Below are 27,636 nucleotides of genomic sequence, written 5' to 3'. Positions count from 1 at the left end.
AAACATTCAATTAGATTGTCAAGAGTCAAATCTGAAGGAGCACAAGGACAAACGGCAGATTTCAGAAGGGCAACAAATCAGACAGCGAGTACATGTCAAAATATCTTTTTACAAGACAAAAAAAAAGGCTAAATAAAATAATAAAGTGCATGATTTACAGCTTTGCCAGCACGTGAAGATAAAAGCATTCTTCCTGCTTCCTGTGCTGATTCTCACTGAGCTCCCATGAAATTGCAAGTTCACTCCCACTCAGGAGATAAAAATGTGGCTCACTGGTGAGCATCCGGTGGTTTAGAGGAGGGAAAGCCTGAAGCTAAATTCTGGAATAAGCATTTGGGATTTTACACGAGCAAAAACAGAGCGCTCTCTAGAGAGATACCTTTGCTTTCCTTCACATTTTCAAAGCTATTTACTGAACACTACAACAAATGAGGAAATGTAAACTCCTGCTTTTCTTCATTGAATTTTCTGATTTTTGCATTGTTTATTTTAAAATAAAAAGTCTGGCATATAACAGCATCTACAATATTAACGGAGAAAGTGAATGAACCAGCAACACTTAATTTATGTTCATTCATTTGTCTTCTGCATGTGTAGTAATGTAGAAACACTGGTCGACTTGTACAGCTGGAAAAAACAATGCAGACTTTTTGTCATAATAATTGACTGTTGCCTCAGGCCAAAGAAGGAGACATACAAGTATTATATATATATATGAAATGCTAAAAAGTTTTCTTTGAAAAAGCATTGCATTGTGGTACAATTTGCCTATTAAAATGCAGACATTTCATTAACATCTAAATGTGATAAATTGATCCACTTTTAAATTATATAAGGCTGAATTATTGACTTTTTTGCTAGTTATTGTACAATGCAAAAAATATTCAATCTCAATCAAGCATTTTAAATTTTGTTACAATCTTTGGCATCAACTTGGGTTGAATCATTTTGTCATACAACATCTAAATATTTTTTCAGTCTGATTTAGCTTTACAGCAATGATTTAATCTAAAACTGTGAATATAAACCGCTCAAGAGCAGTCGTGTTTAGTATATGTTACCATGGTTTCTTTAACCAAGTTAAGGTTAAAAAATCTGGCTAAGTCAATTATTCTGCTTCACAGTACACCCCTCTGCACATACAGCATGTTCATAAACCACAAAGTTCTCCTATAATTTACAAGAGCCTTTCAACTTTATGAGGACTATCCATCATTCATGGACTAACTAATTTTGTCTGTATGAGTTTAACAGTTTATTTACATACTAAATTTAAGACAACCCATCTCCTGCAAAACCTGATTCAAAAGTAGTACGTGCAGCTGCTTTCTAGTTGAGTGACACAATTGAATTGTGAATGATTTACCCCCATGCCTAACGTAGTTGCACATGCATATTCAGCTCTCTGGTTGAAAAGATACATTCATATGTGACATCAAACGTGGCACATCAATAATGGTGTCCTGAGCCCTCTGTTGCTCTTCTCGAATGTATACTTTATATAATTGCATCCCAACTGTTCAAATGCAAACTTTTCCTATTTTAAGTTGACAACAAACAGCTTGAATTTGACAAAAGACTGTGAAAAAGATCTTAAGAAGCTGGTTAGTTGTGTGTAATAGCTAACATAAATATATTCCAAACAACAGTAATTCGAAAGGAAAGAAGGAAAGAAATAAAAAAACTCTGAAAGTTAAAGTTTAAAGAGTTTGCTTTAGAGTCAGGAGCTGATGCTGAGCTGTGAACCTGCTTGATTCCCTTTTGTTTCACCCTTATTCCCTAAAGGCTTTCATTTCATGATGTAATTCTTCTGATAACCATGTAAGAGAAAATGTAGTATGATGACACAGGGTTTCATTACCTCCATTTCTGTACATTCATCTGTCGGACTACCAGGCATATCCAGCCCACTCATTCAGATCAATTCAACCTAAGACATTTCTCCCCAACCATGTTCAGTAAACAGGTGTAACAATTACCTGACAAGATCACTGGGTTTCTTGAAGCTCTTGGGGCAGTAATTGCAGCAGTTGGCAAATTTGGGTTCTGTTTCCAGCTCCACGGCTTTGTCTTTGATCTCACTGATGCGATCCCTCTCGGCCGCGGACTGGGCGAGGATGCGCTCCGACACTGAGGCCTCCTCACCGGGATCCTTGGCTAGCTCTGCTGCCTGCTCTTCAGTGAAAGTGATGATCTCCAAACCCCTCCGCTTTGATGTTTTTTGATCACCTTCCATTTCATCCTCTTCCTCTTCCCCGCCATGACCACCCAGATCTATAACTGTGATGACCAGGCTCTGTTAGTTTACATGATTATGTCTATTTGGATTACACTTACTGCAAGTCAGGTACAAATAAGGTATATATGCCTTAAAATACACATTCCAGAAAAAACACATGCTTACTCATCCCAAGTAAGTAAGCTCCCATTTTAAGTATTATTTTCTATAATATAAAACAACAAGGAAGACATCAAAGCTATGATGTTACACAGGATGCACACAGTGGTGCTTTAAATGTTTTCAACCCATGAGAATTTTCTATATTTCTGGATTAATATGTCCCACAACATTACTTTTTTTCCCAACTGCATGATATGGCAGTGGTAGTATTATGGTTTGGAACTGGTGTACTAGCCACGATAGAAAAAAAATCATTCACACTTTATTAAATATAAAGCCAAATCTACAGCCCACTGGAGTTCGCATACACAGCAGCAGGTAGAATTAGCTGCATGAGGACACTGTCATCTTTACAAGCGACATGCTCCTCTGAGCTGCCTTGTTTAGTAAACATACACCAATTCATCTGTTCTTAAGTTCTTAAGAGGTGTGTGCACAGTGTGTCGACTTTAACACACTATTCATGATCTGTACTTACACACAGAACACCAATGACCAATGAAGATACAAGACCCACCTTGAAACAGGCAGTATGAAAAGGGCTGTTAATAAAACCATGAATTTTTGACTAAGGAAAATGTTTGCAACGGAATTTAAAGAGTAAATGTTACAGCAAGATTATTATAAGCAAACAAAAATAGCAAAATACAATGTCCAAAAAAAAAAAAACAAAAAAAAAACAAAAACAACAACAAAAAAAAAAAAAAAGTCACCACCCGGGTTTAACTAAGGAAATAAAAGTAGGTAAGAGTCTCTCATTGGATAATTACTACAAGAATTATTTTACACCTGGCAACAAGTTATTTAACTCTAACTAATGCACTGAGTAGCTTCTACAGATATTTCTTCAATAAATATGTCTGAGGACACATCCTGTGGTCATGGAAAAGATGCTAATCAAGGGTCAAGCAGAGAAAACATATAAGGAGATGCAGAAACTTCTAAAACTGGGTTAAGAACTGTCCAACACATCATTAACAACTGGAGGTAGTTAGGTAGATAGTGGGGAACCATCATCCTCCAGGAAAAATGTGGTCAGAAAAAAGTCTTGAATGATCTTGATTGGTATTCACTTAAATGTTTGGTGAAATCTGAAATTTAAATAGTAACCCCCCCCCCCCCTTTTAAAAAAAGACAACAAAAAAAACAGTAGAACTCAGGGTTATGTTTAAAAGTGAAAATAAAAATATGTCCACACACACAATGTGAAGGGATCGTAAGGGTTTGGAACTTAAAGACTTAACAAAACCACTTGTCAGTGAGGCTAATAGAAAAAAATGGCTTCATTTTGCTAGAGAGCCTGCAGATTGGACTCAATGGAAGGAGGTCATGTGGTCTGAAGAGTCCAGATTTACCCTGTTCCAGAGTGATGGAAGCAGCAGAAGAAGTAATGCAGCCATCATGCCTAGTTCCTACTGTACAAGCCTGTAGGGGCAATGCAGTGATCTGGGATTGCTGCAGTTGGTCAGGTCTAGGTTCAGGCCTAGGTTCAGGTCTAGGTTAAGCAGTGTAATGTGCCCAAAGAATGAGGTCAGCTGATACCTGAATATACTAAATGAGCAGGTTATCCCAAGACAATGCCAGGATTCATCAGGCTCAAATTGTGAGAGAGTGGTTCAGGGAGCATGAGACATAATTTCCACACATGGATCGGCCACCGGAGTGTCCAGACCTGAACCCCATTGAGAATCTTTGGATGTGCTGGAGAAGGCTTTGGACAGTGGTCTGACTCTCGTAAATCCAACTTTGAACAGAAATAAATGTAACATTTCAGAAGCTGATCTAAATGATGCCACAGCAAATGTATGCCGTAATCAAAGCTAAAGGCGGACCAACAAAATATTAGAGTGTGTGTCTTCCTATGGGCAGTGTATTTTCCAAATTCAATTGATCAAATACTTTTAACACTCAGATATGACTGTTAGCAAAGTTTAAGTAATATTTTGTACATTTTATTTGTTTGGTTCTTTTCAATAAAGTTAAGATGAAACTTCAGAATAAAATCTTGTTTATGAAAATTTAGGAAAGTTCACAACCTTACTGCTATATGTAGTTATTGAGACTTTTATGTGGACACGTCACATATTAAAGATGTACAGTGATGCAGCCTTGGACGACTTTGTATTGAAGCAGTGACTGAAAGTTTGCACAAAATGAGAACATAATATTACTAATTTGTGATTTTTCTGGCCTTAGTGGAACAATAAAAGTGTCACTGCAATATGTTTAACTGACAAAGTGAATGAGCCCCAAAGTAAGAGAAAAGGCAGAAACAAATGCTGAGCATGCAGAGAAAATAAATCAAGATTACTGAAAAATCTCCATGATGCAGGTTATCAAAGCAAAACCTGGCAGTCAAAAATAACCCAAAACATTTTTGTTTGTCCTCATAGATTCTATCTGTAACGATGGTTTTGCATTTAAAACAACAAATATGTTCAGAGGCTTCTTCAACTTTGATCTAACAAAAGCTCCTTCCAGTCCAAAACAATAACCCTGCTGATTTCTAATGACATTTGCCTATTTTTTTTATTTTATACTGCAACAATACAGTTTCCCTTAAAGTAATGATAAATTTAGGTTTTAATGAAATTTCTTCACAACTGTTTTGAAATGTAGAGAAACTAATGCGAAAGAAGGAAGGAAGGAAGGAGGGTGGGTGGATGATGGATGGATGGATGGATAGACAGACAGACAGATAGACAGGCAAGCGGACAGACAGACAGACAGACAGACAGACAGACAGACAGACAGACAGACAGACAGACAGACAGACAGACAGATAGATAGATAGATAGATAAGCAAGCTTCCTTACTTTGCTCTTCAATACTGTGCTCCTTCTTTAAATGCCTTTTACACAGCAGACTGGTTCGGAAGCTCTCGTTGCACATGGGACATTTAAAAGACTTGATGTGGATAATCATGTGGCGGCTCAGGCTTCCATTGGTGGTGAATGAGGCATCGCAAACATCACACCTAAAGGGCTTCACTCCTGTCAGCGAGAGAAGACATAGAAACTGTTTTATGTGGTGTTTGCAGTTTTCAAGAAGTTGAACTTAGAGCCTTGAAGGAAATAACTGAGAGATATTAAACTGCAAATTTTAATGAGAAAAAAAACTTTCTGGTCTCATGCTGGCAATGTGAGTCCCCGGAAATACATTTTTAATGCTGCATTTTCTGAATCTGTGACTTCCAGTAGCATACAGGCAATAAGGATTTTTTTTTTTTTTTACGCTGCTCTAGCTCAGATATTCAATTACAGCACATGGTGCAGATTGGTGCACGAAAGCAATGGTGTAATAGTGTTTCCAAGTTTCATTTAAAACTTTTTCATTTGTAATTGTGATGCAAATGAAAAGCAAGCCAGACTGTGGGAAATAATACAATACAAAGCAAACTTGGGCAAAACGTAAAATGAACTATTTGCATATTCATATAAATAACAGAATGCTGTTTTAGTAACACAAGCCACATGTAGTGTGATTAAAGAGTTTGAGACTGGACAGTTTAGGTATTGTGAACATATTTTAGAAACTCTCAGCCTCTGCACACACTGACATAAAGTAAGCTCACCTGTATGAGTATTGAGGTGGGATTTTAGCACTCCAGCTGACACAAAGGCTCGTCCGCAGAGGTGACACTTGTACGGTTTCTCTCCAGTGTGGGATCTGATATGCTGCTTCAGATGGCTTGACTTTTTGAAACCTTTATTGCACCAATTGCACCTAAAAAAAAGGGAGAAAACAACATTATAAATGATTATTACTTACCAATCTGAGTAGCAACTTGAGCTGATTTGTGAAACAGACACTTAAACATATGAGGACATATGCACACACATACATACAAAAATCTCATCTTTATTACATCTCAGAACACAGCTTGAGATGTACAACAGCCTGTATCATCATTTATGCCATGTTCTCTTAGCTAAAACACCTGAACCAGATTAATGGGTCAACATGCTTGGGCAGCACTTGACAACAAAACATCTAAAATCTGCAGGACTGCGGCCCTTAAGGACCTCAAGGACCCCTGCTGTAATATGTAGGTAACCAGTTACAGCTACAGAGTTCATGAATACAGAGCTGTTTATATGTTGATGAGATTAACATCCCGTTCATTAAGCCTGTTTGCAAGTACACATATGAATGTAACACTGAAGCGTCAAAACAAACAAATTATTATGTAGTACACTGTGTCTCGACTTCAGCACAGAGGGATATAACCCTAACAGTCCTTTTAAGTTCTTTAAAAGAAAAAAATAAACATGCTTTAATTTGTGAATGGATCCTGTGGCCTGAGGTGCAGCAACTAAAACTGCAAGTAAATACTTCAAAACTGTGTACATGTGTACTGTCTTCAATGTGCAATAAGACATTACTTATCCTAAACGGTGATCTAGCACCTATTAAACAAAGCCAATACTGCAGTTTTAAAGCTCAGAGGGTTCTCACTTCACACATAAAACTGTCCTTTTAGTCACACCATAGTGAAAACAGCAGAAATACGCCAGATATAAACATCTCATTCTGTGAGAATAAAGACATAACAGCTATATTAGTAGAGTGATTAAATGCCAATAGAAACAGTTTTTAATCATATAAAATATTATATATTATTATATATTATGCTATATATATTTTATATATTATATTATATATATATATTAATCATATACAAATCTTTCTGTCATTGACCTTTGATTTTGTTGCATGCTACACCTTTAACCCTTTAATGCCGTATGTATCATGTCAGGCGTCTGGTTAGTTGGCAGAGCATCTCTTAATGCTACTACCTAACCACAAGCTGCTTTGGATAAAAGCGTCAGCTAAATGACTGTAATATAATGTATCATGTTTGACTCATACAGTTAGTGAGACCTTTTGCATCACTCTATGGTAAAAAGGAGAAGAAAAAACTACTCCAAACCTTGTTGTACACAATCTGATACTTGTCTTCTGCCCCCTAGTGGATATATTTTGCACTACAATAAATTTGATGTATCACACAGTAATAAGCTGTAAATATACAAACAAAATTATTTTGTTAATAATTTTATGACATTTTGTTAAAAGAGCTATGTAAAGATTTCAGATAAAAAAAAAAATAATTTTGTCTGCATTTTTCCTTGGGTTAGGTTTTAAACGGTTAAAAAAAGAGTGATATGAAAATCAGGTCACTCAGTTACAAATACTGCAGTTAGTACAGCTCTATTTCCAGAGGTTAATGCATGCAACAGAGCATGCTACTATTTATTTCTAAGCCTTAAAAAACATTAGAATATCAGTTTTCAAATAAAACTCAGTTCTAAGGGTTTAAACTTGAAAAATATAATTAAAACAACAGAAAAACAGATATCACTTAATTATTAGAGTTAGCAAAACTACAATCTAAGCTTTCCTAGAGTATATATATATTTTTTTATTTTAACAAGGCTCCGCTCATCATAAGGCAGCATGGAGCAAAGACAGGGACTTAGCTTAATGCAGACAAAGTGAAACTTCAAATGTTCTGACGAGGACTAAAAGGAAGAAAGTACTTTTGATAAATGGAGAAGAAAAAACTACAACAGAGGACGACCCAGAGGAGGTGGGAGCTGCAAGTACCAGTAGTGATGCTTTGACAGGGTTTAAATCTAAACACAGGCGAGATGATGGCAATTTCTTGATCTATAAGCACAAAACAACCACAGCGACACACACCTGTAAGCTCTCTTGGTGTTATCTTCACTGTCTTCCTGGTAGTCTGGTGTTTCTGTTGTCAGCTGGAGATCATTTTCACTGCTCTGCTGAAGAAGTCCATTCGTCTTGATGAACAAAGATAAAGCAGAAAAATACACAAACTGTAAAAACACACAGGACTGCATTCACTATAATTCTGCAAACCGAAAAATATCAAAACAATAAAGAAAAAAAAAGAAAAATTTAAATAAAAAGATTAAAATGCATCAGTAGACAAAGTTTCAAGGCAGGCTAACAGTTCATGCAGATAATTAAGATGCAGACGTACACGTGATATCAATGTTCTCTATAAAAATAACATAATTGTGTAATTTAGAAAATGAATTAATAATAAAATAATCCCATTACTTAAGCCAGTTCATCCAACAAATCTTTGCATGAATGAGCAAATAAACCAAGTAAACAACTGCACTGTACTTTCATTTATGATTCACAATGATCAGCTAATCTATAATCTATATGAAAAATCTAGTCTGCACTCTAGTATGCCAACTGTCACCTCATCATGCACCAACTTTAAGACACAATTACAGGCACAAAAATCAGGAAGAAACCTTTTTAACAAATTCAAAACCCAGAGCTTTGTTTAAAAAGGAAAGCAAACATATGCTGCCGAAGGACCCTGAACTCACCACCTCGGCAGTGGGAACGTGAAGCAGGTTTGGGGGGTGGTAGCTGGAGGACAGGGCCTGGGACTCCAGGGTGCTGGAATCCTGCAGCTGCTGGACAGTGGAGAACTGGGACTGATTGTAGCTGGAGTCAGTGATGGTGAAGCCTGAATGGAGCCAAAGGAGAATAATAAGCTCCTTGAATATTTTCAGACTCAACCAATGGTGACAATTACTGAATGTAAAATTTTGGATTCTTACTTTTAAATTAGATTCTTACTTTCACTTGTGTTAGGATAATGCCAGATTATGACAAAGACTGCTAAGAAAAAAAAATCTTGTGTAGTTTTAGGTGCCTGTTTCTGTTTTTTTCCAGCACTACTAGCAAGGAGGATGACTCAGAGATTTTAAATTACTGAACACTGAGCATAATACTACTGACAGGGTCAGACTGCACATTACGTTAGGGTTATTTTAAGCCTTAAAGAAGAAAAAACACCACATAGGGAATTTATTGAGATTATAGCTTTTGAAATGTTTACATGCTGCTGATATATCAAACAGAAAAATGAAAAAGCTAAAATGTGCCGTAACCCATCATGTGGACATATCGCACATAATAAACTGCACTGTTCATGATCACTGGAATCAGGGCTTCATCATTTCATATGCTCAATAAACCAAAAAAGCCAATATTGTTAGTTGTGTATTTTAACAAATAGTTAGCACACTCCAGTTATACAACTGAAGCTACATTTTAAATAATTTTTAATTTATTTTAAATTTATTTTAATTCTGAATATTTACTCACTGCTGCATAATCTTACGGTTTTGAATGGCAGGTAGTTTTGTGTGGACCTTAAATTAAACACATGAGGAGTGCCTGTGAATTCAGGCATGGATACGTTTACCAAATGAGTAAGTAAATGATACTGTGACACCACAAGAGGCCCCCAATAGACCAGTGACATCAATTGTGGCACTTCAATCACAATACATAATACCGCTTCAGTCCTGACAGCCCACCACTGAGGGTTAAAGCATAATTTGATGTTTGAGAGCCCCCTTCTCCAGATACATTTAATTTTGTGTTTGATTGTCATCAACTCTTGATGACAATCAAAGCCACGAGGCTTCCTCTGTAAAAACATAAAACCACAGGTCTGTTCCAGTCAGATATGAAGGTTATAACAGCTCTTGGGAGAACAGATAAGATAGAATTGCCTCCCACATGTCTGATGTCCGTTTATTATGCTGTCTGCAGCAGCTGCCCAAATCCCTGCATACTGCAAACAACAAGAATCGGCTGGCCCGGAGGGAGCTTGGCAAGTTTGACGACACTAATGAATAGCATATGTTTGAGAGGACTACACTGCAGTAAGAGTTGTGCAGGGGAGGGGAACAAATGATGCTTTTGCAGATTTTATCTGTTAGGGTTATCATGGGTAATGTTGGGAATCTGACCTTTTTCCAAAGACTAACAGCTGTGCTTTCCCTGGGTCGGCAATGCTGACAGAAAAATACTCTGTTAGCAAAGCGTTAGGGCAATCGATTTCTTTAGATCATGTTGAAAAGAGATCCAGCTCTTTCATCCTTGCATTAAAAAAAAAATTGCAGGTTATCTACAATAATTGTACTACAGCTTTTATATGCCCATGCCTCAAATCACCTTCATTTTTGCACATAATGAGATACTACAAAGATTTTGTAGTATCACTTTTATCAATGTCACATAATAAGACAGCACACACAAAACACAAGGACATCTTCTTTAGCAGCAGTAGTTGCTAAGTGTTACTGATAAAGTTTGAAAATGCTGTGAAGTAATAATAAATAAATAAATATAATGCATACCAGAAATGGTGAAATTCGTAAGACAGAAAGCTTGTACCTTGCGTTAGAGCTTGCTGGTCAAATGCAGGCTGGGGAAGTGCTGGTGTTCCAAACTGACTGATGTTCTGAGGTAAAGCATGCTGGGTGGTCACATACGAGTCTGTTGGTGCAAAAACAAAGATGAAAAGGAGTTGGTTAGTTTAATTTATTCAAGGACAATATGGGAATATTAGATGTAATCTGCTCTTTAGCAGATTAACTAAAGAGCCCTTCTGATGAAATTTAACATGTCTGTTAGGTGCTTCTTATACCCTGAAAGATATTAAGCAGAAAAAAATGCAGTTTACATAAAAGCTCTGCCTTGTAACTGAAAAAGTTTTTAAAGAATTAGGTTTATCCAACTTTAAAGACACAATGCTAGCTAGCAGAGTAAAAATAAGCACCTGCAGCAAGGTAGCAACAGAGATAGAGGCAGGGCTAGTTTGAATTTCCAATATTTGCTCTCTAACAGACATATTTGTACATTTGCAAATATTGCAAACATCATTTTGCAGAAGCTCTGCTGGTAAACCTTAGACTTAATGTCACCCAAGACTTTTTCATTTGCTTTTAGGACAGAAGTCGTTTATATCTACAAACATTTTTAGATTCACTTCCTTATAGTCCAGAATTTTGCAACAGGCTGCAAAGAACATTTCCAGCTACTAAAGTTCGTTGTACAAGCTTGAAAGGGGAGGATGAGATATGGTATTTTTGGAGCATTTTTGCCAATAGATGTCATTTAATCCCACGTACTGTTCCTTTAAGAAAGATGACTCCAAACCAGCAACAGGGAGTTCATGATGAGATTTATGGAGTTGTCAGAGGTCAGTCATTTAATCCACAATGACTTTCAGATGATTTCTATTAGAGAGAGCAGGATCTGCTCATAATAGAGGGATTACATGTTATTCTCTTACTGTCCTTGATGCGCTGAAGTTTGACATGATGCGTGCTCAGACATATATTTTTCTTTTAAATGAAGGGTTGGGACAGAGGTTAATCCTACTGCAGAGTGGTTTAAGAGGCTTCCACTAATGTTCAATACTTGTTGAAGAAAGCAGCAAGTTTTTAGTAGACAAAAAGAAGGTAGTTCAGCAGCTTTAGCCACTCTTACAAGATGCTCTACAACAATGTATCCTGCTAAGACAGCTAACCCAGCAGCAGGATTTCATATAGGCGACATAGACAGAACGGAAATAGTCAGCAGACGGCCTCAACAGCTACTAAGTGACACAATGACCCGACAGTCAAGGTTTACCTAGGGCTCCACATCACCTTCGACTGCCACTGCTAACATACAGTGAGTTGCTCTTACCTTCTCCCTGTACTAGTGGTTGGTCAGTCAAAGGTGCTTCCAGTGTCACCTGCTGGCCTCCGTTCACAACCTCTGTCTGGCCCAGTCCCAGCATGCTTTGCTGCTCTGCAGCGGTATTAGGGCCTTGCTGGAGAGACTCTTCCTCCATTTCCACAGGCATGTCATGGGCGACAGCACCTGCACCTAAGGGGTCCTCTGCTGACTGGGGTTGCAGCTGCTGGGCCAGTTCATACCTGGTTTGACAGTACAGGGGAGTGAAAAACAGGACTTAACCTATTAATTCTAACTGATGATATTTAAGGACAATGATGATTCTCTAAAGCAGTGGTTCCCAACCTTTTTTCCTCGGGGACAGCCTTCATGCATATACTAAAATGCCATGGACCCCCTGCTCCACCCTGTGCTGGAACCATGCTTGGTTTTGGGCTTTCAAAAATTAGATTCTCACCATATATAATGTATTCTGGTCCTGTCCTTCGATAAAGCCAAAGTTAAATGAACAACATATATCCTTACTTTTTCCCTTACATTAATCACAATGGGTCAAATGTTCAAAGCCTCAGGGACCCCCTGTGCTCTTTGGAGACTCCATGTTGGGAATCACTGCTCTAAAGTGTACAACATAATACAATATGAAGCAAACAGGCAAAATCCACACCTGTGTGTTTTCATGTGCTTCCTGCAGTTGGGTGATGACTTGAAAGTCTTTTGGCAGTAGGGGCACATGTAAGGACGAAGATCACTGTGAGTGGTCATGTGGCGTCGCAGGCTGCCACTGGTGGTGAAGGTTGTGTCACAAATCAGACACTTGTATGCCTTTAGACCCGAGTGCGTGCGGATGTGAGCTTTGAGGACTCCTGAGGAGGCAAAACCACGACTGCACTGCACACACTTGTATGGCCTTTCTCCTGTATGTGATCTAGAATTAAAAAGTCAAAGAACAATAAATAATATAGTTTTGGGATTAAGTGAAACATCAAGCACAAGCCAGTGACAAGTATGAGCAAATGAAACCCCCTCTCTTCCCTCAAGGAGAATTCAACACCAGATAGCCTGCAGAACAAGCAGCAGTGCACCACCTATCCAGTCTCCTTCCATCTCAGAACATCAGCCAGTTTGCGATAGCAGCACTTTCCCACCAGCCACTTTAATCACTGACACTTGACACTGCAATTCCAGCACTTCTTACAGCTTTATATTGTATTTTTTATAACTGTGGGTTATTCAAAATATTTAACTGCGATTAATTGCACAAGTGTCCTGAGTTAACTCACAATTAAATCACATACTAATTGCAGATCTGTTAAATGTCCCACAACAGGACATTTATCCTATTTTCTTGTTCGCAGTTTTGTACCTGCAGTTATAGAATAAGGCACTCTGGTTACTTGCTCCATTTACCTAATTCAGGTTGAATGATTTTATATAAATACTCAGACATGAACGCACACATGCTCTCAGTCATACCACTTCACCTTCATCTAGAAATAAGCATACTAAATAAATACAGGAATAAATTGCCTTCAGGGCTTTAGCAGCATTTTCAGCTTCTTTAGTTTATCCAGATCAGTTGTTGAAAGGTTGCTGCTGGTAGAATTATCAGGACGTCTCCGCTGGATGCTGTCCATCACCGACTGTCTTTAGAGGACGAGAGCGCCAAATCAGCTGTTTGCTCATACACCAGGTGGTATCTGACACACGACACACTACGACATTAAGTCAGTTCGACAGGAGATAAAATGACCGTCGTCTTGTTTAGACGACCATCTGTCAGAATTTTGATGCTAAACTGTAAAACACCCATTCTGTGTCCATTTCTGCTTCAGAGCCACGTTTTTCTGCATTACTTCCTGAAACTACGCAGACGGCGCAGCCATTAATTGGCCATTAAAAAAATTTGTATTGTTAAAAGGAATTTGCATTAAGCCCTAATATTTTTATATTCCACGTTGCCTTATACAGGCTATTTTTAGCTCAGTACTGATGTACACAGCATATTGTGTTATATTGTTAAAACTTTTTAATGTACACTAATGTTAATTGTATTTCTTTCTATATTTTTTGTCTTTTATTTTTATATTAGAATATTATTCTGTGGCAGATGAGAGAGAAACTACATTTTGATTCTATCTGTGTTCTGCAAATATAGCAGAACTGACAAAGTTCTTTTGAAATCTTGATATAAAGTGAAGTTCTTCCCAATGCTTCTTCTCCTCTGTTGATGAATTCATGTCATCGGCTAGATGTTTGCATATCAATCTGAATATCCTTCTTGGTTCTTAAGCCTGGTACACACATAACGATTTTTTTTTAATCTTGTGAGATTTTTTATCTGGTCGAGACCTCACACGTGAAGATAAAAAAATCTGTTTTGATCGTACTGTGTGTGGTGTGCTCCGAAATGCTGTCCAGCGACTCATCTACAATCTAGTCTTCCGAGCCGGACAAACGTTGAAACGTAGAAGAACCATAGCAACAACCGACAAAAAACGAAGAAGAATCATAGTAACAATCAAAAAACACGCAGCATGGAAGGGGAAATATAGGATGAGGGAATGATGGTGGTCTTAGGACTATTGTTAACAGAAAAAGCCAGAACTGAAAAAAATAACAGACTGGAGACGGCGTGAACACAGACTTTATTTACTATCTTGCTCCCCAGCCAGCTCGCTCTCTGATTGGCTACATTACGTTCCACGTACCACCCACGCAGTCACAATGCATGAATCCTCGGCGTCCTTCAGAAATCGGTTCAATGTTCCAAATTGTCGGCTACGACTCATTTCGGAGCGGAGTATCAGGACAAATCGGCTCGTAACACACGACAGACCAAATTATTATAGGGAAATCTCACGGTGATCGGGTGTTTGCCGTCCGAGGTCGGGAAGAGGCAAAATCAGGACAAAAACAGTCCAAATATCGTTATGTGTGTACCAGGCTTTAACTGTTTTTCTATTATGGGTTAGATTTGAGTGTTTGTGACCTTTCAAAAAAATAAATAAATAAATAAATAAGAGCTGTAGTCCAGCTGAAGTAATTCCTGATCAACAGAACAAGCATCTTCTGTGATGGATGGTGTCCCACAAGGCCCTATAATTGGTCCTTTTTCGTTCCTTGAATGCCTACTTCTACTACCAGTATAGTTTTAAAACTGCAATTGATTAAAAAAAGAAAAAAAAACAAACAAAAAAAAAACCTCTATATTACCTGACATGCTGCTTTAGATGGCTTGATTTCTTGTAGGCTTTGCTACAGAATTGGCACTTGTACGGTCTCTCATTGCTAACGTCCAGGTAGTGTTGAAACGCCAGGCGGGAGTTCTGGGATGTGACGAGACCTGTTCAAAGTGACATGCAGGCATCAGACTGATGGTCTTGTGAAATGTGTGGGAAAAGATATTTCGTTTTGTGTGCACATGATAAGAAACATCAATATCAGCTAAATGGCAAAATGAATTCCACGCCAGCTCAATATAAACAGAAAAGTTCTTGTTTACTATCTTGATCTTAGGTGTGATACCACCCCATATTTTCATACATGTGATTGTCAACAAGTGCTTTTACCATAATCCGTGATGAAGATGGGCTCCTGTAAGGGGATGTCATGCAAAGGTAGGTTGCTTTTGGACACTTTGCCTTTGTTGGTTTTCCGTGGAAATTTCTGCTTCTTCTGCTGCAAGCTTTTAAAGTGAGAGGCGATGTGAGTTTTCCTGTGACCTGATGTGCGGAATATCTTGTCACAGTGAGGGCAGGGGAAAGGACGTACACCTGAGAAAAGGAGCAGAAAAACAGCACTTTTGTAATACTGTAATTGAAAACTGGACCGAATTACAGTGTACGAACAACACTGAGAGACAACACTTAGTGAGAAATGCAGCTGCAAACATGTCTAGCTGTGAGCTACAGTACATGTTTAACATAGGGAGTGCTACCAGACGGCCATTAAAGATGAAAATGAATGCAGATGCACATCAAAATCAAAGTGCTGCAGTTTTAATTTATTACAATGATGCAGATGTTTATGCCCAGGGGAAAAAAAAACATTACCTCAAAGCAGAAGCATATGGAAAAATATTGTAAGCACATTAATGCAAATAAGAGCTAGCTGCAGTACCATTGCTGTATTTTCATGTATATCAATAAAATCCCAAATGATGAAAGCCTCCATAAAAAAAAAATAATTAAACACAATGCTAGAGGCTTATAAAGACCTTTAACTTAAACTTTTACTGGTCACGATGAACAGCTGTATAGTTTTACATGAGGAGAAAGTCAATCAAGAGAAATTATTGTTCTACTGATTTGCTTCTCACCTGTGTGCAGCCGCATGTGTACTTTCATGCTGCCTGAAGTGGAGAAGCTCTTCAGGCAACAACGACACTCAAAGGCCTTGATACCAGTGTGCGTTTTCATATGTGCTGTGAGGGTACTCTTTACTGCGAAAGCTCTGAAGCACTGTTTGCACTTGAAAGGCTTTTCATGGGTATGGATGCGGATGTGGCGAACAAGGTCACTGGGTTTCTTGAACTCTTTGGAGCAGTACGGGCAGCCGTGCCAGCGAACGCCGTCCTCCTCCCTGATGGAGCCTGGGTGGGGAAGTAAAAATTATTGTTATGAATATTAAAATAAATAAACTGGATTAAAATGCACTTTAATCCAACTTAATTTATTCATACTAACAAATAACTTTATGTTATACCTGGCATTTGTATGGGTTTCTTGAAAATACTCCTCTTCTTCTCCCTGACTGGCTTGTCTGGACCCTGAACTTTTTTGCTCTCTGCGGCAGCACATTCAGTGTTGTGAGTCTGCGATTCATTGGATGTGGTTTCGCTCTGTGGCTGGACAACACTCAACCCACTGTTCTCCAGAGCTTGCTGCAGACATAATAAACCCATCAAAAAATATGTATATATAATAATAAACATAACATAACATAATAATAAAATAAATATGTAAAATAATAAAATATATATATATGTATATGTGTGTATATATATATATACACACAAATACATTGTATATATATATATTTTCTTTTTTTTTAAGAAAATAAACTCCAATCATAAAAATGTAACATTGTTTAATTCAAGGACTTCAAGCATGACTTGAAATAGTGTGAAACCTGTAAAAAATAGCCTTGATCCAAATCCAAATCTCAGTGGTAATCAAATCCTGTCATGTTGTCGAGAAGAGGCCGTTTCAACTCTGCTGACATGCCCATTGATAAAGCTTTCTGGTGGAAATTCATTACATTGTCCTCTTTCCTCTGAATAGGTGTTTCGATTACAGTGAAAAATTTTACCACACTTTCACCGGAGGAAAGCAGGCTGACAGAGCATCTCATCGGTTTTACAACACGCAACCTTTCAAAGGCTTTTTTTTAGGAAGTTTATAGAAAACACCTCTTTTAATCTCCATTTCTGAAGAATTGTTTGCACTTGAAAGGTTTGTCAAGTAGAAAAGTTTAAATCATTTAAACTTAAATGGCTCCACTAACTTTGTGTTCTAAACTGACCCATTTTTTATCTGTTTGACGCCACTGTCTACAGATAAAGACATTATTTCGCCCACCCAGTTATAATGAAGACACATCACTGTATGCCCACTGTTTTTTTCCAGTAATATAAAAATGAGTCCCCTTTCGTTCTTTCTTCTTTCTGCATCATCATGATCTTGGATGTGTGATTTCTTTTTTTTTAACTAACCTGCAGGATGTCCTGGTTGATGGCAGTTTCCATGGTAATAGCTGGCTCTGGAGGCTGAGGCTGAGCTGTCTCCCCACTGACCTGCTCTGATAGCTCTAGAAGCTGCTGGATGACATCTGTCACCCCCTCGCCTCCTTCTGAACCCCCTGCAGTGTGATCTGGTGTCTCTGTCTCCTATAGTGAAACAGGCAAAGTAATGGCGGGAGAAGAGGTGAAAAAAAAATAATGATAATAGATGAGCAATGTGACAAAAGGTCAGAATTTGAAGGCTGACTTTATGAAGTGCTCTCTACAGCAAAAAATGAGCAAAGGATGGAGTATTACTGAACAGAATGTCAGATGTCTGTGCACGTCTGACTCACTGACACTTTTAGACTTGGGTGACAAATAACCACAGGTATACAGGAGTTAGGTTTACATATACAGGGTTAATCTGCATGTGGATATGTGGCAGATAATTTAACATCACTAAATAAATTAAAAAGCAGGATGATAATTTACTAAAGACCACACTAGGCTAAATTATTCCTACCATACCCTGGCTAGCTTAATGCTGCCATTAAGCCCATATGTCATGTCAAATTTGGCAAAAGGCACGCTAGACTACTCCATGGCAATGGTTAAAGCTTTTAAAGTTTTGACACTGAGGTACATGGAAGCATTAAAATGCAAGTGGAAAACATACAGCATCACTTTCCAGAAGTAAAGAGAAAGATAACCTTTTTTTGTTTTGTTTTGTTTATTTCAAATAAACTAAATTCACCTGAGGAATGAAGTAATGTCAAAGGTGAGAATTATATACAAATACAGAAATATTGTAAACCAATGGGTGCAAGTTAAAATTTCCAGCTATCTTAGATAAAACTCCAAAGTAATTACAGAAACTGAGTACTAACAGAGGGCCGAACCTTGTTTAATACAGAGAAAAAAAATGCAACCTCAAATTTAAATTAAAGCTGCAAGCAGCGTTGGAGGCCCTCGCACCTCTGGCGCCGCTTCGGCCTATTGCACCGCCCCATCGGCCAAGAGCCTCCCTCCAGCAACACAGCCTCTCTTGCCCACAGCCATATACCCATTCTTCCAGAGTTTATCTCCATCAAGAGGTGATTTTCCTCATCAGAAGATCAACTTGCACGTCAGCCTGTCCAGTGATGACATCTGAAGCATTCATGACCTTGTTTCTTACAAACTGTGTTGAATTCCCACAATCTGGAGCATGATTTCATCAAGAGGAAAATTCCACGTGGCCACTAGGTGGTGGTAAAGTTCTTTTAATGTACAACCATGTTCAGATTGGAACTCTAATGAGAACAGGAAAATATTAGCTCAATTGGTCAACTGACAGCAGGGTTAGTGCCACTTCCTGTATAATGGCGAATGATTTAAACCATCACAGGAAGCCATTTTAATCATGATGCTGTAAGAAGTCAGTCATATTTTCAACCATGAGTTCATGAAGGATGATATTAATGAGTTAGAATTAGTTATACAGAGGATAAAGGGTTAAAATGGTGGGACTTCCTTTTCCCAGGGCTATGGTGTTGAGAACATCAGGACATGAACTGGCTTTTTTGTTTGTCCTGGCATGTTATATAAATATGCCACATTTTACTATGTCGTTCAAAGCAGTGGGTGGAGCTGATAGACTAAATATTGATAGGGGGCGCTATAGAGCCATATTACCAGCATATGTGTATTTGAATCAGTTCCAGGCCTGACCACTGTCCTCCCTGCCAAGTTTGGTCGAGATCAGGAGTACATTGGGTCAGTTACAAGTACTTCCTGTTTCATGGCGGTGGACGCCATTTGCCATGTTTTGCTTGAGGAAGGATCTTGAGGTTTTTTTTCTCTTATATCATGAAAGGGTTTGACCTGATCTGAAGCACTGTAGAGTGTGTGAGGTTAATCCCTGACGAGAGGGACCCTGCTGCAGGAAAAAGGCACTTCCTGTTTCAAGTGGGCGGGGCTTAGGCCAAGACCAGAAGTAATTACATATATCTGTTAAGAAGCAGACTCTGATTAATCAGTGCAAGTGTGATGCTGATTGGATGAAAATTGAGGGATTTATACTCAATAATGATGTCATGGCGTTTTATCCAACCTTGTCATGGCGCCACGGTCTCGCCATGCAGCGTTGAGCAATGTCCAGATGACAACATCAGGACTTGTAGATGTGGTCGGCATGGAAGTGAAGAGAAATATATGCAGTTTGGTACAGAATGAGTGTTGTATTGCAGAAATAATAGATTCCGTGCTTGTTGGCGAAACATCAAAACTTGATGAGGCGCCGCCGCTGAACGCCACCTCCTATTAGAAAATTTTCAATAACTTTTGACCACGCATGCCTCTGGAGTGTTCAGACTGAGTTTGAGGTAAATACGATAAAATCTGTAGGAGGAGTTCGTTCAAATGCAAGGCAAAGAAACATGCAAAGATGACCGCAAAAATGACACTTTTTTCAAAATGGCCGACTTCCTGTTGAAGTTATCATATAGGTCCAAGAGGCTTTTTTGTACATCCTTCCAAGTTCTATCAATATACTGGATTTCAGCCATATCAGTCAATGTAGTGGGCAGATATGATCAATTAAATATTTGTAGGTGGCGCTATAGAGCCATATTGCAATTTTTCCAACATATGTCAATGTGGCTGAGTTCTCGGCTGGTCCGCGCTCCTCCCTGCCAGGTTTGGTGTAGATCAGCAGTACAATGGGTCAGTTACAAGTACTTCCTGTTTGATGGCGTCGGACCGCTATTCGCCATGGTTACGTTTGGCGAAGGAGCTTGAGATTTTTATTGTGGTATCATGAAAGGGTTTGACCTGTTGTGAAGTACTTTCAAGTGTGCACGTTTTATTCCTGAGGAGATGGACCCCTGCGTCTGAAAAAAAGCACTTCCTGTTGGAAGTGGGCGGGGCTTAGGGCTTGTCTGGAATTGGTCATATGGATCTGTTCAGGGCCGGACCCTGATTAATCCCTGCAAGTCTGATGGGGATTGGATCAGAATTGAGGGATTTATAGTGATTTATGATGTCATGGCGTCTTATCAAAGTTCGCCATGGCGCCACGGTCTCGCCCTGCAGTGTAGAGCAATAGTTCTCACTGGATGTCATCACCAACTTGTTTTCTGCTGTCTCACCCAGTTTGGACCTGGTTGTGTTCAAAACCTCAAATAAGTGGCTCTCTGAGTAAAAACCATGATTTACTGTCGCCAGGGGGCGTGGCCAATTCATAACCCAAATATTGACATGTAGATGTGTTCAGGGTGGGACTGGCATCATACATGGCCATTTTGGTTCAGATATATTGTTTTATGTGGAAGTTATATCACTTTCGTTCTTCAGGGCGAGACGTCAAACATTGAGGCCCCACCCCCTCCATGCCCTTTCTCCTATTAGAAAACTTTCAATAACTTTTAAAGACACATGCCTTCTGAACATCCTGAGCTATTTTGGTAGCGTTATGATGAAATCTCTAGGAGGAGATAGATTTTGAAAATTTCAGTAAAACGCCAAAATGGCGAATTTGACCCAAAATGGCCGACTTCCTGTTGGTTTTAGGCTGTTGCTCCAAGAGGGTTTTTTGTTCGCCCGAGCATTTAGAATACATGTAGCAATTTTTATAAAGACTGATGACGTGCAGTGGCGGGGCATCATAAATAGGTGGCGCACTCATTCAATTTTGCCCGAACAGTCCCGAGCACCCCAAAATACGTAAATTTACGCATTCCTTTGGGGGGGTACGCAAAACTAGGCGCGTTTTCACGCATGTTCAGGTCCCCTACCATGCGATTTACTTTTGAGAAGAAGAATAATAAGAAGAAGAAGAATAAGGAAAAAACGGAGCAATTACAACAGGCCTTCGCACCGCCTTCGGTGCTCGGGCCTAATAAGTAGCAAGCAGTATTATTACTGGGTATATAAAAAAGAGCACCTTAGGGAGAAAGAGTGTCTCAGAAGTAAAGATGGGAAATCTGGTAAAAACTGCATCTACAAATTGTAAAGCAATTCCAGAATTTTATTCCGGAAAATATTCCATCATCTTTAGAACTTATAACTTTCAGTGCAATAAGGCAAATTTATTTGTATAGCACATTTCATGTACAAGACTATTCAAAGTGCTTTACATAACTTCAGGCCCTCAGGCAGCCCTGCATTAAAAACAGGTATAATTCAGTTGTGGAAATCACTGCATGGGCTCAAAAAGCGCCTGACTGACTCAAAATCACTGACTGTGAATAACTTTGCTGTGAAATTCATAAATGCAGATTGGAGCTCTTTTCAAACCCAAGCTAAGGAGTATTTGAAGAAATGATCCAGAAACAGATGCCCCTCTTCCCCGGGCCAAAGCTCATTTAAAATGAGATATTGAGGAATAATTTTATATTATCAGGAGAGTCAACATTTGTTTTGTTTGCTTTTTTTAATCTTTAAATCATGGAGACCTATTTACTTCATTAGTTTAAAGGTTTATCTGTGGGCAGTTCAATAGTCTGCATTTCTAATGGTACAGGGGGGCAATGGTCCCATCTGGAAAGGTACCATTAATGCTAAAAGGCAGAAAAGCTTCTTGAAATGCAAAATATAGCAAAGATGATTCCTATATCAGACAAGAATGAGTTCATTTCTCTCTCAAAGGTTCAGCAGCTGGTCTTCTCTGGTCCCAGATGTCAGTAAAAAGAGGAACAGTTGCTACAAAATGGTGAATACGACCCCAAAATGCTGCCATCACAAGCATTGCTTCATAAATATTTGTACCATAACTTCTTCTTTTCTCTCTGTGTACAACCAGACACTGAAGAATCTAATTCTGTGGCTAGAACCCTTTTGTGCCTCATTATTTCTATCCAGCAGTGTCAACAGACCTGGGCCACTTGAATATTCTCAGAGGTGATGTTAGACCAAGAACGTGTGACAATCTTGTTTTATTGCCTTTTCTTCAGGCTGCTCTCTTACCGGAGTGCTGGAGGGGACCTCAATCACAGAGATGTGCATCTTGCTGATATGGGCATTCAGGCTCCCCAGCTTCTTAAATACACAACTGCAGTCCATGCATCGGAACAGAGGTACCCCCTTGGTCTGTAATAGAACACAAACACATCAGCTACATTTTATTTGTTTTACCACATATGGATTCAGAGCCGCAGCCCTCTTTGCTGTTAGAATACAAATCAACTACTGAGAAGATTACGGAGTACTGGATTCTGAATTTCCTTTAAAACACATAGATTGGCAGATATTGTACACCTTGCGTGTTTTGATTTGGTCTGTCGTCAGTAACACTGCATAACTTCCCAACCCTCCATGCTTCTGACTCATTTAGATAACACACTGACGCTCTACAGTACGGATGCCAAACCAGCCATCGTTAGGGGGCATCTCAGTGAGAAAATCTGCCAAAGTTCAGTAGTCCTGCATAAAAAGGAAAAGTTGTATATCATGTGTCTGAGGCCAAATGAACCAAGCGAACAAAGATTTCAGGGAAAACAGTAAATAATGCTAAACTTTACCTCTTGTTTGCGCTTTTTAATGACTTCAAAAATACATTATTTCCTTGTGATTTGTTCCAGTTGGGCAAAGAAATTGGGTACCATTTGTAAAATAGTGTGAGCCACACTTAAAAATGAACTTTTTCTGTATTTGAGAGTTCACACTTAGGCGTTTAAAGTCAAGCCGAGCTCAAAAGCTCAGCAAATACAAAACTCTGGTACTTTGTGTGTGTCCAAAAACATGTCGTTCAGTAAGTGGCTCAGATTTTCAGTGGATTTCTTCTCCACATTCCTAACTCCAAGGAAACTTACTCAGCCTTTCTAAACTTTTATCTCCAGCAAACCATGTTGCATTTGATTTACTTTGGAAGTAAGAGGTCAAAGCACTTACTGCTCAACAGCAGCCAATAGTTTAGGAGAAGTGACTAAATAATGCTTTGTATGATTAAAAATTAGAACCAAAAATCATATGCGAGATTTTTAGCTTCAGGTTTTATCATGTTGAGTTAGTTTAACACATGACTCACATCCTGACTGTCCCAAAAAACTGATCAGTACCAGCTGTCAGTCCAAGTTGTATGGTCTGCCATGTAGTAATAGTATGCTTCAAAGGTTATTAATATATTTTATGTCCAAATTTATGTTTGCATGGTAGTTTGAAGCTGGAAGACGGATTTTAATTTAGACACACCCACTCCAAGTACTTAAACCGGTACTAGCTTGCAAGGAAAGAGCTGTAAATTCATGGTTTGCAAGAAAAATGTTGTGTTATATTCGTATGTTATTTTGACCTTAGCATGCCACTGATATTTCATGCAGGACATTTTGTGCAGAAAATTTTAGGACTTTGTATCAAATTATAAAAAATAAAGAGTCCTAATATCTCTCTGCCTTAACAGCCCACTGGCACATAAAAGCCTGAAATAGGGTACATTAGATTCATAAAACATTTTTCTGTGCAATTCTCTTCACAAATCACAGTCCACCTGGAAGTGTGCATCCATGGAGGCTCATTTGCACCCCTTCACATATTTAACAAAAGATCAATACAAAGCATCTCATGAATGGTGATGCATTGCAATTAGCCCGCTGTACAGCAGCTTGAACCATGCCAACAAACAAGATCAACACAGACAGAATTAATATATCTGATTAAAAAAAATGATAAATAAATAATGCATTATGCCCCTTGTCAGCAGTTAAAAAGAGGGGTTAACAGATAAACACAAGTTATATACTTATTTAAGGTACTTGGGTTTTGTAAAGTTGTGCTTTGGACTCATATTGATGATGTCGAGCATGACTGTGGGAGAGCCGTCACTCAACTTGCTTCCAGGCGTCAGAGTCCATGTGTTCAGGTGCTTCAGATGTGCATAAGCATCACAGATGCTTCTTTGTGCTCAGAAGGGCAGGGCTTTGGTGGCAGAATGACTTGTTAACAACAGAGAAATCTGATTTATGATTTAACTTGGCTTCTGTACTTTACAACTGAAATTGGTAACGATTCCTAAATAACACAGCTGATCTAAATATTTATCTTAGAGTGCATCTTTAATATGTGGTATAAAGAGGAATAAATACATCAGCAGTCTCCTGATTTCATTTTTAAAAATCTTGCTTCAGTTCACCAACCTCAACATCTCTATCATCTACTGTCTGCTGTTAATCAATCAAATGTGAGGCCATTTCTAAAGTCCTCATTTTACAGATATTTACAGGTAAAGTCAATTCTCTGTCTGAAGGGAAGTCCCCGCAAGTTCATCCCAAATGATAAATTCATTCAAAAATTCCTCATCAACGGTGTAATAAACCTCCAGAAAACATATTATTTTAAGGTAATTGTGGCTAAAGGTGGTTCAACTACCTACTGACAATGTAATATGTCATATTTTTTTGTACATTATGTCATAAAAAATAAAACATTGAAATTAAGAGTGTGCACTTTGTGTTTCATATGTTGGAGAAAAGGTTATTTTGTAATATATGATTACCTGGTGGCTCTGACACATTATTTTATGTAATTTCTCTGCAGTAAAGTTATATTTCCTGTCACACCTCAAGTGTAATGTTTATGTATATTAACTATAAATTTCAAAGGACAAAATGTTTGCCAAAGCCTGCAGTTTCCTTCCTTGTTTGTGAAGCCTGTCAATCTCTGTAATCGTATCAATTTAATGCAGCTACGACCGCCACTGAATTTAAAATAGGAAGGAAGCTGTGTTGACTTTTCTGCATGGGAGAACACTCCCAGGACATTTGTTTTTTTTTTTATTTGTTTGTTGTTTTTGTTTTTTTGTTTGTTTGTTTGTTTTTCAGATTTTTGAGGTTAAGTTTCCATCTTTAAAATCCCACAATAGTATGTAAGTGAGATGCAAGAGACAAAAGCTTGAAAACAGAGTCTATTCCAAACTCAACATCAACCTGAAGTGACTGTGGATGCAGGATTTGTAAGGAAGCTTTTGAGCACACCATTTAAAAACAAAGGTTTCTCTGGTTTTCTATAAGATGGTGAAGTGGAACATTGTATAAGGTACATTGCTCACAGGAAACTGGGTAAGATTTTAAAGTAACGTGGGCGCACTCAGGAGATAGAAAAGGATGTGCTTGATGGGCGATGGTCTGAGAAGGCAGAGACTCAGTCAGGTGTCATCATTGCCTTAATGGTAGGTTTGTGGCAGTGGGTTGCAATGAGTGGACAAAAAAGCCAAGCAAATGGTAAGGAGAGAGTGGTTGGACACAAAAACTGTCAAAAATTGGAGGGGAGAAGGACTGGAAAAGAAGGCTGAACATTAGAACAGCCCATTTTATGAGTGGAAATGGCCACAATGGAAAAAGACATTGTGAGAAAATTTTGCACAGGAGGTTGTGTTCTGATGCTGTTAATCTTAGTTTAAGTTGAGCCAGAACTCCACGAGAGACACTAAGGGATTTCTAGAAATTTGAGAAAACATCAGGTTTGTTAAACATTATAAATTAGCTTAAAATGTAACTTTTCTTGATATTTTCGGACAATTGCAAGTTAAAAAAAAAGTTTAAAATGGCACATTAAGGAGATGTGTGTCTAAATTCAAACTAAAACAGCATCTACTGAAATGTAACTGCTTAATATGCAAGATGACATGATGAGTTCAGGGACAGGATATCAATTAAAAGGAGAATATAACAGCACCCATTTTCACCAAATCACCCCTAGACACAAAAGTTCAACAATCGAGCTAAAGAGATCTTGAAATCGACACCCTGGCTCGTTTTTCACCTCTGACTCACATTAGATTTCCAGGAGTTAGAGAAACAGTCACCTAACTCAGCCATATAATGGCCTCAGAAAACTGTTAATAAGACAGCTGGTCAACAACGTAGGATGATTACTGTTGGAACCTAAAGCTCCACAAATCATTTCTGCCACCTGATTCTGTAGCTGAAGTGTCCGTAGAAACTTGACCAGGGTGCACTCCATGAAAAATAGCTCTTAGAAGGAGCAGTCCAAAGCCACTGAAGTGTTTATGGTTGTTCTAAACAGCAACACTAAAAGGCACAGAGCAACAATCACAGTCAGGTGAAGTGTAATTGAAGAAAGCATTTCAAGGAGTTTGTCAAAAATTCAAGAATATATATAAAACATAAAGCCAAATTCGGGGAATTTCAAGTCATACATTATTGCAACTATCTTACAATAATAAAGCATATTTGACTCAGGTAGCACCACAGTAGCTAGTTGTGTTAAAATAGCATTATTTACATGCATGTCAGACATCTATATGTATCATATTAAGAGATGCAGGTTTTGAGAAATCTTAAGGATTTATGAATTTTAAAAATTAAATTTCTGATTCAGTGAATTAAGTTTTGTGAGATTTAAACAAAGTAATCATGTGAAATATACAACTCATATTTTTCACTAGTAAAGGTATGTTGTTTTGAAAACTAAGGAACAAACTTAATTCAAACAGTCACTGAGTATGGTCGAATGGTCAAAAATAAAATAATAATAATAATTTCTGCTACAGACTATGTTTGACCAGGCTGTCAAACATTGTGAAGTTAAAGAGGGATGGTAAAGGAAATGTGCAAGGACAAGAACACAGTGCTGCAACAACAATACATCTGCACTTACACCGATTTGGATCTGCTGTGCTGAAACTACAGACACGATATGCCAAAATATATATATATAAATTTAAAAAAAAATTTAATGCGTTGCCTGAAACATTCCTATGTTGTTTCATGAATGCTATATTACATAAAATTACCATATAAGCCGTAATACAGTATGAAGCATCTTGTAGCAGTGTTGTTAATGTAAAAGAACTGTTTTAATCAACGTTTTTCACAAAAGTGAGAGACATGCTACTCATACTTATTATCCTTTATCAATGGTCTGTATAAAAAATAATCCTAATTTGTGGACCTGAATTACTTTCTTTCATACCACAAAAGATGGTTAAATACCTTCCATGCTATCAGAGAAAATTAAAAGGAAGGAAGGCTGAAGATAATCT

The 27,636-nt window shown here is 38.2% G+C and overlaps 1 protein-coding gene across 3 annotated transcripts in view; it reads right to left on the bottom strand.

The window, feature by feature from the left end:
* Window positions 1–27,636, bottom strand: part of LOC121642044 (zinc finger protein 236-like) — a 67,348-nt gene that overhangs the window by 26,488 nt on the left and 13,224 nt on the right. For 2 of the 3 annotated variants that reach the window (XM_041988511.1, XM_041988514.1), the window contains exons 7-20: window positions 22,605–22,727; window positions 17,652–17,825; window positions 16,643–16,820; window positions 16,257–16,529; window positions 15,508–15,711; window positions 15,152–15,281; window positions 12,603–12,863; window positions 11,945–12,177; window positions 10,646–10,747; window positions 8,779–8,921; window positions 8,108–8,211; window positions 5,976–6,127; window positions 5,218–5,394; window positions 1,980–2,280 (exon numbers count right to left, since the gene is read on the bottom strand). In XM_041988511.1, the coding sequence (XP_041844445.1) occupies window positions 1,980–2,280; window positions 5,218–5,394; window positions 5,976–6,127; window positions 8,108–8,211; window positions 8,779–8,921; window positions 10,646–10,747; window positions 11,945–12,177; window positions 12,603–12,863; window positions 15,152–15,281; window positions 15,508–15,711; window positions 16,257–16,529; window positions 16,643–16,820; window positions 17,652–17,825; window positions 22,605–22,727 (2,555 nt within the window). The remainder of the gene's footprint in view (window positions 1–1,979; window positions 2,281–5,217; window positions 5,395–5,975; window positions 6,128–8,107; window positions 8,212–8,778; window positions 8,922–10,645; window positions 10,748–11,944; window positions 12,178–12,602; window positions 12,864–15,151; window positions 15,282–15,507; window positions 15,712–16,256; window positions 16,530–16,642; window positions 16,821–17,651; window positions 17,826–22,604; window positions 22,728–27,636) is intronic. The other variant, XM_041988512.1, reaches the window with a different exon arrangement.

This window comes from Melanotaenia boesemani, chromosome 6 (genome assembly GCF_017639745.1).
Source record: "Melanotaenia boesemani isolate fMelBoe1 chromosome 6, fMelBoe1.pri, whole genome shotgun sequence".
Lineage (NCBI taxonomy): Eukaryota > Metazoa > Chordata > Actinopteri > Atheriniformes > Melanotaeniidae > Melanotaenia > Melanotaenia boesemani.
Note: the sequence above shows the minus strand (reverse complement) of the source record. Positions and strands in the feature narration are given on the sequence as shown.